The 13,828-nt window shown below is 30.6% G+C and overlaps 1 protein-coding gene across 4 annotated transcripts; it reads left to right on the top strand.

Annotated features, from left to right (window-relative positions):
* Positions 1 to 1,863: 1,863 nt before the first annotated feature.
* Positions 1,864 to 3,912, top strand: LOC141534637 (cyclin N-terminal domain-containing protein 1). Of its 4 annotated transcripts, XM_074254107.1 has the most exons (6): positions 2,280 to 2,457; positions 2,547 to 2,634; positions 2,855 to 3,126; positions 3,191 to 3,281; positions 3,364 to 3,418; positions 3,507 to 3,645. In XM_074254107.1, the coding sequence occupies exons 1-5, from the start codon at positions 2,446 to 2,448 to the stop codon at positions 3,384 to 3,386; spliced, it is 486 nt and encodes a 161-aa protein (XP_074110208.1). In that variant the 5' UTR covers positions 2,280 to 2,445; the 3' UTR covers positions 3,387 to 3,418; positions 3,507 to 3,645. The 4 variants fall into 4 exon arrangements, with proteins under 4 accessions (XP_074110206.1, XP_074110208.1, XP_074110205.1 ...); XM_074254104.1 differs by having other exon boundaries at positions 3,191 to 3,418; positions 3,507 to 3,911; XM_074254105.1 differs by lacking the exons at positions 2,280 to 2,457; positions 2,547 to 2,634 and adding an exon at positions 1,864 to 2,187 and having other exon boundaries at positions 3,191 to 3,418; positions 3,507 to 3,912.
* Positions 3,913 to 13,828: the final 9,916 nt, after the last annotated feature.

Raw genomic sequence — 13,828 nt, 5'->3', positions numbered from 1 at the left:
TTATGTTTTCTGGGAAGTTTTAGTAAATGGTTTTATTTATTGTATGTTTTGAGAGAGCGTTTAAACTAAATTTATGAGTTGCAACGGTTTTTGAGATTCCAAGATAAAAGACTTATATTATAATTATATTTAAATAGAGCTAAGTAATTCGAATTTAAATTAATTACCGCGTAATGCATTGACAATGATACCTATGATATTTTAGGATATAACAGGAATAATAGGGGTAGAACTCTATAGCCATGAAAGTGCCCTGATAGCCAGCGCTTTCTCAGTAAGTAGTTGGCTTCTAGCAGTTACGGTTAACTTGACATCGAGTTAGCGGTAATTTTTTACATGACAACAGTTGTAAGCAAATTGACGGAAATCTACGGCCGAAACTTGAATACAAGTTAACAATCAAACTTGTAGTTAAATTTCCGTTCAACTTTATTACAATTTGACAGAAATACTTGTACAGCAAGTCTTGACGTCTGTTTTCAGAGTAAGTTATAGGTAACTAATAGTTAATCGCTTGCTTTACCAACTCTTTCCGTCAAGTTAGCTTCAAATTGCGGACGTAGTTTGACAGTAAGTTACAGGTAAGGTGGCTATCAGGGTGATGACGTAAACAACCGATAACATAGGTTCCGATGACTTGAATTCCTATAGCCCAGATTCCGATTACCAAGATTCCGATAGCCAAGATTTTCGATTGGATATAATTCCGATAACTAAGAATCCCGATGAAATAGAAACCGTTAGCCTAAATTCCGATAGCCAAGATTTTCGATAGGGTATAATCCCATTAACCCAGGATCCCGATGGAGTAAAATTCCCAATGCATCTGCGAAAAAATTTTTATTCAGCTTTCATTTGGATACCCACAGAAATTTTTTATGTATTTTATATATTTCACAAATATGAAAAATGTTTATAAAATATTTGAAAAAATTTGTGTGGGTATTAAAATGATAGGTCTCGATGAGCGAAACATCAAGATGATCTTATATCTTCATAAATGTCAATAATTAAGTAATGAAGTATTTTGTGCATTGATGATATTTTTAACGATAAAAGCTCATCATAGAGTTATACTTATCGAAACCTTTCGTTTGAATACACACACGAACTTTAAATATATTTTATAAATTTCACAACTATGAGAAATGTCATATATATAAAATATATGAAAAAAATCGTGTGTGTACTCAAATGAACAGTTCCGATGAGCTTAACTTCATGATGACCTTATATTTTTAAAAATGTTAATAATTAAGAAATACACACTGTAAATCCAAGTGTTTTGTTTCTATCTAGAAGCATTGTAGTCACTTTTAAAACACTTGGATTTACAGTGCAATTTGTAAAAAAATAGATAAATTCAAATGTCAATAATAAATATGTTGGTGAAAGCAAGCTCGATTTTCTAGTATTCTATTTTCTAGTTTCCTTATTTTGAAAATAGTAGCTCAAAGAATGTTAAATTCTCCCCGAGGCACGCATTTTTCAGCCCGCATGACAGATCCAAATTCTTCGAGCACGGTCATGTCAATAAAAAAAACAATAGCTTCTTCCATTCTTCATCAATATTCTTTGGGGAATCGGAAGCTTCCTCTTCGTCTTCTTCATCAGCTAACTCGATCTCCAGCTTGCCAGACTCAACTTATTAAATCTACATTTCTGTCATCGGTCAAAGTGCTTTTGGATGAAATTAAAAAAATAATATTTTATTATTAGTTATTTTATGAACTAATTAAAAAAATAAAAATGTTAATAGTAGCTATGGTATATTGGAAAAATAAAATTTTATAAATTTGGGATGCATTGGGAATTTTACTCCATCGGGATCCTGGGTTAATGGGATTATACCCTATCGAAAATCTTGGCTATCGGAATTTAGGCTAACGGTTTCTATTTCATCGGGATTCTTGGTTATCGGAATTATATCCAATCGAAAATCTTGGCTATCGGAATCTGGGCTATAGGAATTCAAGTCATCGGAACCTATGTTATCGGTTGTTTAAGTCATCACTTTCATGGCTATAGAGTTCTACCCTAAATATTTCCTAGAAATATCTGACATGGAGTTATTTACATAGAGATGTTTTGTGCACGTTTGTACTGTGTACGGGAGACACATGCCGCCGACTGTAACATCTACTAGATGGAAGCATAATAGCATAACATCGCAACGTAAATCTAATGGTTAACCTTATGCAATTTCAAAAATATGTATGTGTATATGTATTTAATTGATTGTTAGTTATCATCGTAATACAATAAGAAAAAGTAAACAATGTACTCAAATAGGTTCAAGTTCGATCTTATAGAAGTGTTTTTTAATTCTCCTTAAAATTAAAAAGACGTCCGAAGTTCTTATAGTGAGCCGTTAATAAATCTATATTCAATTTTTAGCTCATTCAAATTTAATTTGACTTAACTTGGAAATTTATTTAAATTGTCATGTACATACCGGTAGATATTAATTAATGGTTTAATATGAATGATCCATTTATCCTGATCTTTATTATATGTAAAACTGTTTAACATATTTATACATCTAGCGATTAATGGAGAGATTAGAATACATACATCATTTGAGAAAAGAACAATATTTATGTTTTAGAAATCAAAATCATCATTTCTTGCCATGTACGACCGAAAGTATTCATTTAATTTATATACAATCGAGTCTCGTGATGACTCTTATTTTTTTTTTTTTTTAACCAGACTCGCGTTAATATGAGACAGACACTTAATCTCTCGTTATAGGTCTCATAACGAGACTCGACGCTAGTCAAAATGAAAACTAATTATTTATATCTTTTAGCAATTAAATTTTTTTATAACAATTTATTTTGGTATGTTTCAGTTGTTTCTTCATCAGTCATAAAGATCGTATTTGTAATTACAAAAAAATTTGGATTAAACTCTAATACTAAATATATTGCTCTCAACTTGTACGATAAATGTATGAAAAATCAGTTTCAAGAAATTTATAAAGAGAATAGAAATGATAAAAATTTTATTCAATGGAAACATTTGCGCAACAAAATAGTAAATCTTTCTAAAATAAGATTAATATCTTGCATTCAACTTGCAAGTAAGCTAGATTCTCACAGCAACTTTTTGAGGATATCACAGGCATGTTTAATCTTTATAAACTAAATAAAATATTGAGTACTTTTCTATGTTTAATGTTTTACAGGGAGTGATTGCTTTGAAACTGATAGATTTCTTGAAGAATCAACAACATGAATATTTTTTTGAAACTCTACTCTTTTCAGAATTTTCAGTTTGTAAGGTTATATCTTTTCAAATGCTATTTATAACTCCTTTAGATTGTATTGAAGTCTTAATGTCAATATTAAATTTTCAAAGCATATCAGAATTACGCTCCATAGCATTGGATATTCTTGATTTAGTGTTAATCCAGGTAATTTATTAACAATAGATGTTTTTTAATTTTCAGCATAAATTTTGTTACGCTCAAAAGTTAATTTGATTTAATTTAATTCGCACAGAGTCATCAATTACTTTCAAAATTACAATCCTTCAAATTTTGTTCAATACCAAAAAGTAAATCGGAACGACTTCATGGAACGAATTCTATGGCATTGGAATTAGATCTGCTTTGTTTAAGTTCTTCAATTATTGTCTGTGCGCTATCATATTTAAATATTGCACAGGCCATGTCTCTTCATATAGTCGAAAAGTTGTCATTATTGATATACACAAGTTCTGAAAAAATTATTATAATAGCTTACATTATTCGTTCAATAGTTAATTCTTGTTAATTTATTTTTGTTTTATATCTTATAAATAATCATTTTCAATATATGTTTAAATTGAGTTTCTTCAGTACATACGTATTTTCAACAAAATTTGTAAATATAAATATCTTTGAAAAATATTAGAGCATTTAATTGATTTTCCATTATACTATGTCAATAAGAACGGAGACATTTCCAATATTGTGATATTATAGAGTCAAATCAATCTTGGGAAAATATATTTTTCAATACATATTTATTATGTAAAATATATTTTCTGATGTACTGATTTAACTTTAGTAAGTAGTACGAGATTTGTAGCCCATATGTAGCCCATACCTTGAATGGTGAGTTATAATGTGAAAAAATATTTATTTTCTTTTTTGCATCAATTTATTACAAATAAGTTACTATTAATCTTACTTTATTGTAGATTAATTCACAATGTCCATTTGTTAGTAATCAATACTATTCATTAGTATTCATGAATTATAAACTTTCATGTTATTATTACAACATGAAAAAAAATTAAGAAAACGGTTGACCCTGAAGGCCATCCCTGCAACTTCCCGCTACTTTCGTAATTAAGCGCTCGAAATTGCACTTATTATGTTTCTGAGCACTTCGAGCTCAAAAATCTGATTTTCGTGTAGCTTTGAGCTCTCCAAGCTCAAAAGTTTGATAGGAGTTTAATAAATCACTATTTTTTTAATTTTCAAACCACAATAACTTCTGAATGAATTAACCGATTTTCACGCGGTTAGCAGCATTCAACGCAGTTTTTAAAATTATATGATATACTTTCAAACACAAATTGATTAGACCGAAAATTTCGGGGTAATTCAAAAAAACCACTTTTTGTCGATTTTTTTCGGCAACGATAACTCACGAACGAATCAACTGATTTTGACCGGCTTGGTGGCGATCGACGTGGTTTTTCGATGTTAAGAGTTGATTAGTTTTTGGAATTGAACGGTCAAGCCGTTTAAAAGTTATTAAAAAAAACCACATTTAAAAACCTTTTTTCGTAGTTTTTTTGAGATTTCTGAAAATCTACCGGTCCGAATCAGTCCAAACTATATTCAAAATCTAAATTCAGTCAAGCCCTTTCGATTGGCGTCAACTGCGATAGAATCGATCAAGCCGTTCAAAAGTTATGAGAGGTTTACACACACACACACACACACACACACACACACACACACACACACACACACACACACATATATATATATATATATATATATATATATATATATATATATATATATATATATATATATATATATATATATATATATATATATATATACTTCTCACAAAAATTAAGAGAGCAGAAAAAAAATCCAAATTTTTGGGGGATTTTCAACAGGCTGTAACTTATACAGAAATGGTCGTACAGCAAAATAAAAAAAAGCAAATTGTAGCTCTAAGTGTTTTGTTTTTGGATCTGAGTTTGAAAATTTTTTTGAAAATATTTTTCGAGTAATCATAAGAAAACCACCGAAAAAAATTTTCGAAATTTTTTTGGTTTTTTTTTAATCTACGGACGTGGAAAAAATTTTTTCGACTCAACCTCCATATGGACCGGATAGCTTGTTTATTCAGATTTAATTTGGTTTTTTAAAATCGCGATACGAGCATTTCTCGCTGAGATATCGATGTTTGAATGGAAAAAGATCATTTTGTCTTTGATTACCAATATCTCAGCAACCAATGATTGCACAGAAATTTTGAGGTTGGTTTTAAAAACTTGAATAAATTCTCTACAAGGATTGGCAATTGAATTTTGAAAAAAATTTTTTTCAATCATTACATGAATTTGAAAAAGCATCCAAAAAGGGCTTTTTGTCGTTTTTGGAAAATCAAGCGCCCAATCAAAAATATTGCGAAAACCACTGACGTTAAGTGTGCCTCTTACTGTTCAATATACCCACAAAAACCCTACAAAGTTTCAATTCAATCCAGCCAACCGTTTTTTCCCACTTGATCGAATTTTTGAAAAAATTAAAGGAGCAAGAATTTCGCTCTGAAAATGTCATAATTTTTATCAAAAATAAAAAAAATTTTCGTTACGAGCTAACGTTCGTAAATTGGGATAATTCTGGCGCAATCGGCGCTTCAGGATATCCCAGACGTGCTCGATAGGGTTAAGATCAGGGCTTACCGCTGGATGCCTTAACAACGTTATGTCGTGTCTTTGGAAAAACCGACGGGTGACGTTTGCTGTGTGAGGCCGGGCATTGTCTTGCATAAAAATAAAACCTCTAATTTGCTGCCGTAGAGGCAAGACAACAGGTCGTAAGATCTGATTAATGTTACGCGTAGCGTTTAGATTTTCGTGGACGATTACCAAAGGAGTTCGTGAAAATCTCGAAACTCCTCCCCAAACCATCACCGACTCTCCGTTGTAAGCAGCTACCGGTCGAGTGAAGTTACGTGAAAAACGCTCTCCCTGACGGCGCCAAACTCGGGGTCTTCGGTCATTTCTAAACAGGCATACCCGACACTCATCAGAAAACAAAACATTGTTCCATTGCCTTACGGTCCAATGAACATGTTGACGAGCGTAAGCCAGACGGTTTCGGCGATGTATGGGTGATAACATCGGTACTCGGGCGGCACTTCTTGATCGCACTCCAGTCTCACGGAGACGATTTCGAACCGTTTGAACTGAAATGTTCCGCGGTTGTTGTTGTCGTCGTCGTCGTTGTTGCTGTTGTTGTTGTTGTTGTCGACGGTTCGGAAAATTTCGGGCGACAACGTTCGCAGGAACGAAAGGTTCTTGACGAACGCGCCGAACGATCGCTCGGTCATCACGAGGATTTGTTGCGCGACGACGACCTTGGCCAACTCGTCGTTGATAACCACCGGTTTCCAAATACCGATTGTATGCGCGAGATACGACAGATGAACTAACGTCCATACGACATCGGCGAATCGATGATCGATTGACAATAATGGAATTAATATCCACTTCTAATAATTTTAAATCGATAAGCGACTGACGAATAGCTGTAGTTATAAACACAGCATCTCTGTCGCTTACTTTACAACGGTCAAAAGTAGCTACAACTCTTTCGTTGAGAATATTGTGAGTTCCTCTTATATTTCTTGATTTAAATTGGCCGGCAGTAGTTGGAATGTATACTTCTCCACTAGAGACTGATTGAGCACTTCCTTGGCTTGATAAGAGTTCAACGTTTTTGTCTACAAAAAAGGATAATGATAAGACAAAAAATATCTTCACTATAAAATAATAAAATATCAATGAGTAAGTTGATTATTATAATTTACCAAATAATGATTTTTCTTTTTCACTTTCCAATTTTCGTTTTTCGAAATCCAATTGTTTCTCTAATTTTTTAATACCAATTTCATCGTCATCGTATTTCGTTTTAATATTTGCAATAAAACCAATTCGTTCATCTGATCTCTGATTATTCAAGAATTCTTTGGAATTTTCATCAACCATTTCAAATACATTTGACGGTGCGATGTCAAATAATTTTTTTAATGAACAGGAAAATTCATTTTGTTTTTTCACAGCAACTTCACTCCGATCAAAATCAATAGAAATAAAAAAACATTTCCAAGACTTAAAGTTATCATCTATTGTTGTACATTGGGATGGAAAATTATTACCTAATTTGTTAAATACAGAAACTGTTCATCGATTGCCTGTAATAATTACTTCAGAAAGTAAAGAAATTATGTTAGGTGTACCAACGAGTGAAGATGGAACTGGAATGGCACAAGCTTCTGTAGTTCATAAGACATTATGTGACTGGGGATTCGACATATCTGTAAAAGCAATATGCGACAGGAAAAGCTATCACGACAGGAAAAGCACCTGGCCCTGATGGTGTCCCGGCATCAGTGATCAAGGTTGTAGCCCTGGAATTCTCAGATATCCCTGATAAAACGAAATGATTAGAAATGATTAAAAATTTTGAATCATTTTAAATCATTTTTAATCATAAGAATATGATTTGTAATGATTAAAAATTTTGAATCATTTTAAATCATTTTTAATCATAAGAATATGATTTGAAATGATTAGAAATTTTTAATCATTTCAAATGATCTTTATTTATAAATATATGATTGAAAATGATTTAAAACTATTAGAAATATTTAATCATTTTTAATTATAAAAATATGATTGAAAATGATGTGAAATAAATTAAAATTTTCATTCATTGTTAGTTCTAAAAAAATAATTCGATTTAGTTAAAAAATATATAATTATTTCAAATCACAAAAAGTATTAATGAAAATTATCAGTAATTATTAAGCATATTCATAATACTTTCAAATACTTTAACAAATAATTTTTATTTATTTTTCACTTTCCGTTAAAAAAAATTGAAAATTTTTTAAATTCAGGTAATTATTGGTTCCATTCTCTTTTTTTTTTTTTTCGAAAATCTAGTTTTCAACGGATGTTGACGTTTTGAGGTCCAAGGAAGCTTCTTCAAAAATTTTAGCTATAATATCCGTATGTCTGTATGAATGTGTGTGTGTGTGTGTGTGTGTGTGTGTGTGTGTGTGTGTGTGTGTGTGTGTGTGTGTGTGTGTGTGTGTGTGTGTGTGTGTGTGTGTGTGTGTGTGTGTGTGTGTGTGTGTGTGTGTGTGTGTGTGTGTGTGTGTGTGTGTGTGTGTGTGTGTGTGTGTGTGTGTGTGTGTGTGTGTGTGTGTGTGTGTGTGTGTGTGTGTGTGTGTGTGTAGATGTGTGTAACCCGCTTATAACATTTGAACGGCTTGAGCGATCCAATAATAGTTGGCAGCATTCGAAAAGTCTTTGCTGAACTTAGATTTCCTGAGAATTTGAACCGATTCGGACCGATAGTTTTTGAAAAATCTCAAAAAAACGAAGAAAAAAAATTTTTTGAAATGTGATTTTTTTGTAATTATTTTTAAACGGCTCAATTGATCAAGTTCAAAAACTAATCAACTTTAAAGCTTACAAGACCACGTCGATTGGGACCAATCTGGTCAAAATCAATCGATTCGTTCGGAAGATATCGTGAACCCAAGAAAATAAAAAAAAGTGTTTTTTTAACGTAACTCCGACATTTCTGATAGGATCGTCTTTGATGCAATGGAAAGATTTTTAGAACTCGAAAAACCGCGTCAATTGCCGCCAGGAACGTGAAAATCGGTTCATCCATTCAAAAGTTATCGCAATTTGAAAATTTATCAAATAGTGTTTTATTAAATTGCACTGTGAAATCAATAATGTTAAACATACATTTGAAAAGATGTTAACTTTACATTTTTTTAAATGCAAATATTACAGCTGGCAAAATATAATATCTACATGAAAAAAAAGCAAACTTTGCTTCGAAAAGATGTTAATTTTACACCTAAAAATGATACTTATTGAAAGTTCAGTATTTTCTCTGTACACTGAAAAAATAATTAATCTGACTCAACAAAATAATTTTGAAAGAATTAATCATCTTGAGCCACGACGAAAAAATTCTTGAACCAAGAACATTTTCTCAGTTTAAGTAAATTTTTCTTAGTTTCAGAATTTTTCTTTTTAGCTCATGGCAATCAATTTCTTCAAATTTATTATCTTAAGTCAAGATTTGTTTCCTAGTTCAACTAATTTCTTTTATTAGTGTATAAATGTAAAAATGTCAATAGTTAAGAAATGGTATTGTATTTTATCGAATATTGATATTTTTGGAGATATAAGCTCACCCTGATTAAACAAAAGTATTCCAAACACAGGAAAAAGTATTAAAAAGAATTAGTTTTTATCATCAATCTAATTCTTTTTAATACTTTTTCCTTCGTCTAAATACTTTTTTTAATCAGGGCATCCCATGTTACAGGCATCGATACCTTTCATTCAGTATCCACATCAATCTTTTACATATTTTATATATTTGTAAAAATTTTAACAATTTAAAATGTTACAAATCTTTTATTGTTAATTTCTTTTACTTTGAAATATAAAAAAACTCAATTTTGAATTTCTTAGTAAAAAAAAAATATTCGTGTAGATTTTTCAATTTTCTAAACGAGTATTTTTCAAAATCTATCGGTCTGGATTGGTTCAAGCTTACAGTAAATTTGAGTTTAGTAAAGCCCTTTCGAATAGTTACCAAAATTATATAGGATGGTTCCCATGACAGTATAAGAATCATTCCTATAATTATCGGAACCATTCCATTATCATTATGGGAACCATTCCTATAGGTATTGGAATTGTCCCATAATTATGGTAACAGTTCTTATAATTATGGAAACAGTTCCCATATTTTTCTTTCCGTGTAGAACAATCTTTACTATCGATTGATTATTGTAAGAATAACATTTATTATTTTGTGGATATTAAGTAAGTAACTAGTATTATTTTAATCTACTTATTTAGTAAATTTGACAGCTTATTCTTGTTAAAGTTATAAATCGAATTTTTGTAATTTTTACACTTTTATTTTTAAAAATTTTAGAGTTTTTTCTTGTAAAATTAACATTTTATTAATAATGTAAATTTTGCAGCTATATTACTGTAATTTTAACATATCATTTTTTTCCGTGGGCTGTCGGATTTTTGAGTTTGAACAGCTAAAAAACGTAATAATATATATATATATATATATATATATATATATATATATATATATATATATATATATATATATATATATATATATATATATATATGGATGAACGAAAAGTTGCAGTTGCAGGGATGGCCTCTAGGGTCGACCGTTTTCCATTTTTTTATAATCAGTAAAAATTTTTTCGTGATTATTACAGAAATATATATAATTTTTTTACTTGCGTGAGCGAAATTTTTTTTTCAATGACTGATAAACCTTGAAGGCAAAGATACATTGTAAAAATACAAGGCAGGAATAGAAAAATAATAATTTTTCGGCCATTAATTCTGTTTAGAGTAAAATTAACAGTGAAGAAAATTCTATGTAGATTATGAACAACGATTACATGTCGAAATATTTTAAATTCAGTCTTCACTCAGATATATTTCTAGCCGAGGAAAGTAATTTCCTAAGATTTCAAATAAAAATAAATAAATTTTCATAGTATTGTACACAATTCTAAAGCAGTTAAAATAATTTTAATATTGACCATGGATGATTTTATCAATTTATTTAATTTAATCGGAATTTCTGCAATACAAACAATTTACCATCGAAATTCTTAATACGAATAATGAAATTTTCAATAATAACGATTAAAAAAATTCTAACAGTATTTAACAATTAAAAATAATTTAAAACGATTAAAAAGTTTTAATACTAACCGAATTATTTTCAATCATAAGTGGTCTCACAAATTCAGAAAATATTTTATGGTTAATAATGATTTATCATGATTTCAAATTATTAATAACAACAGAATCCTTTCAAATCATAATAAATAACGAAAATTCGAACGTTATTTGACGATTAAAAACGATTTGAAATGATTAAAAGTTTTTAATACTAATGAAATCATTTTCAATAATAACGAGTAAAAAAATTCTAACATAATTTAACAATTAAGAAGAATTTGAAATGATTAAAAAGTTTTAATACTAACCGAATCAATTTTAATCATAACTTGCGACAAAAATTTGAGTATTTTTTGATGATTTGAAATGATTTATAAAGATTAAAAATCTCTAATCATTTTTAATCATTTTATATCATGCTCTTATTCTATTATTAAGAATGATTATAATGATGATTATTGGTGAAATTTAGAAAATGATTTAGATTATATAAAATGATTGTAAATGATTTATTTTTTAATCATTTTTAATCATATCAAATCATTCTGTTTCATCAGGCTTTATTTGGATCAAAAAAATTTTTTATACTACTAAAACCCCGAATTTAAGTCATTTTTCACGGTTTTTTAAGGTTTTCTCGAAAATTTTAAGGTATACGGGTCAAACGGACCTCGGATTCGGATTGAGCTGGTCAAAATACATGAGAATATATGTGTCGCGTCCAATGCACAGACAACTTTTATTTTTTTGTGTGCCGGTGTATTATTAATCATACCAGGGGACAGGAATTCACAGAGTATTTTATGATAAGAAATAATTTGTTATGGTTAAAACTTTCAAATCATACTTGAATCATTTTTAATCATACCAAGGGATAGAAATTCACAGAGTATTTTATGATTAGAAATGATTTGTTAAGATTAAAAATTTTGAATCATACTTGAATCATTTTTAATCATACCAGGGGACAGAAATTCACAGAGTATTTTATGATTAGAAATGATTTAATATTATTAAAAATTTTTAATCATACCAAATCATTTTTTATCCTGTCAATGGATTTGTATTTAAAATGATTCATAATGTTTAACTGTGAAATATCAGGTATGATTTAAATGATTTGGTACGATTAAAAATGATTAAAAAATTAATCATTTTGAATCATTTCAAATCATTTCGTTTTATCAGGGATACTCCTGAACGCATACAACGCATGTCTAGAAACCGGCATGTTTTCAACAGCCTGGAAGCGGCAGAAATTGGTTCTGTTAGAAAAAGGCAAAGGTAGTCCTGTAACACCCTGCACGACAACGACCGTGCTGGAGGTTTTGCCACAAACCAACATGGCTTCCGGAAAGGACGATCGACAGTCGGCGCGATCCAGAAAGTCAAAGAGACAGTGAGAGAAGCATGGTCTGTTAGCCTCAAAGCCCGCAAGGTGTGTCTTATCCTCACACTAAACATTGAAAACGCGTTCAACAGCGCGAATTAGGGTGACTTTGTAGATCCCTGGTTAAAAAAAAGAATTAAAAGGAATTAAAAATTGAATGCATCCTTTTAAATTCTCCTTGGAGAATTAAATAGGATAAAAAAGACTTCGGGATTATAAGTTTTTTATCCTATTTAATCATCCGTGGAGAATTAAATAGGATTGAATAGCATTTCAAATATATGTTACGTCCCGGTTACCCCTTGGGTTTGGGTATGACCAGTAGAACAACTAGAGCTGGAGATAAAGATGATACGACCTCCAGAGTCGTAAGTAGAGGTTCTCGAACTAACTCCGAAATAACTAACTTCGGTGAATTTAATTAATAAATGGATGCATTTAACTACATGTATTTAAAATACACTTTTAATGAATATGATTCGACATCTGCCGTGAAGTACGTAATAGTGTTTCGTAACCGTAATTAATAGTCTCACGACAAGTATAAAATTATGAAGAGCCTTAAGTGCAAGATGTTAAGATTAAGAAGCCGTAGCCAAAAGACAAGCCTCGAACTACCCGTGCACCCTGCTTATATCCCCGTTGAAGGGCCGCGCCCTGAGGGGAGTAGGGCTGCGTATCAGGCCCCGAATGTCCTATTCTCTCGAGTTGATATGCGTGGCATCTCCGAGTCCGACTCGGATGATCCGCGCTGACTCAACTCCGAAGTCCGGGACACACAGGCGTTCATTATCATTATTTATTTAGAACATTCCACGAACGTTCTCGAATATACTTATGTACTCCACGCTAGTTGTCTTACAAAATGAATCATTTTCCATTAACATTCTTCGTGAGAAAATGTTAATGTAAACTTAAAAATATTTTGTTTACTAAGGTGTTGGCTGAGTTTCACTTTTCTTATCATTTTCTATTTCTATATTTAGTATTTAATGTTTAACATTTGGAATTCTTTACTTATCATTTAACATTATATTTATAAAAAAATGAATGTTTATGAAATTATTGTACAATTGTTAGAGTTTAAATTAGCGCGCTTATTCGCTATCAGAGACATCTGCGAATGCAGGTGGGGACGTAACATATACGAGACATTCAATACTTTTGAATTCTCCGCAAGAAATTAAATAGTATTAGAAAGAATTCACATTCCGAAATTTTCTGTACTTTCGAATTCTTCACCAAGAATTAAATAGAATTATAAATAATTCGTATTTGGAAACTTTTAATACTTTTTAACTCTCCGCAGAGAATTAAAAAGAATTCATCATTACGAGCTTTTGATTCGATCTAAAATTAAGTAGGATTAAATAGCATTTCAAGTAAGAGACATTCAAAACTTTCCAATTCTCCGCAGAGAATCAAATA

Source organism: Cotesia typhae, unplaced genomic scaffold (genome assembly GCF_013202065.1).
Source record: "Cotesia typhae breed Kobodo isofemale line unplaced genomic scaffold, CoteBio_Ctyphae scaffold_13, whole genome shotgun sequence".
Lineage (NCBI taxonomy): Eukaryota > Metazoa > Arthropoda > Insecta > Hymenoptera > Braconidae > Cotesia > Cotesia typhae.
Note: the sequence above shows the minus strand (reverse complement) of the source record. Positions and strands in the feature narration are given on the sequence as shown.

Bases quoted from the DNA above. Each gene is read 5' to 3' on its own strand.
- LOC141534637 (XM_074254104.1), top strand. The intron at 2,635-2,854 runs GTACGACCGAAA...GGTATGTTTCAG, and splicing joins AAATCATCATTTCTTGCCAT to TTGTTTCTTCATCAGTCATA. The intron at 3,127-3,190 runs GCATGTTTAATC...AATGTTTTACAG, and splicing joins ACTTTTTGAGGATATCACAG to GGAGTGATTGCTTTGAAACT.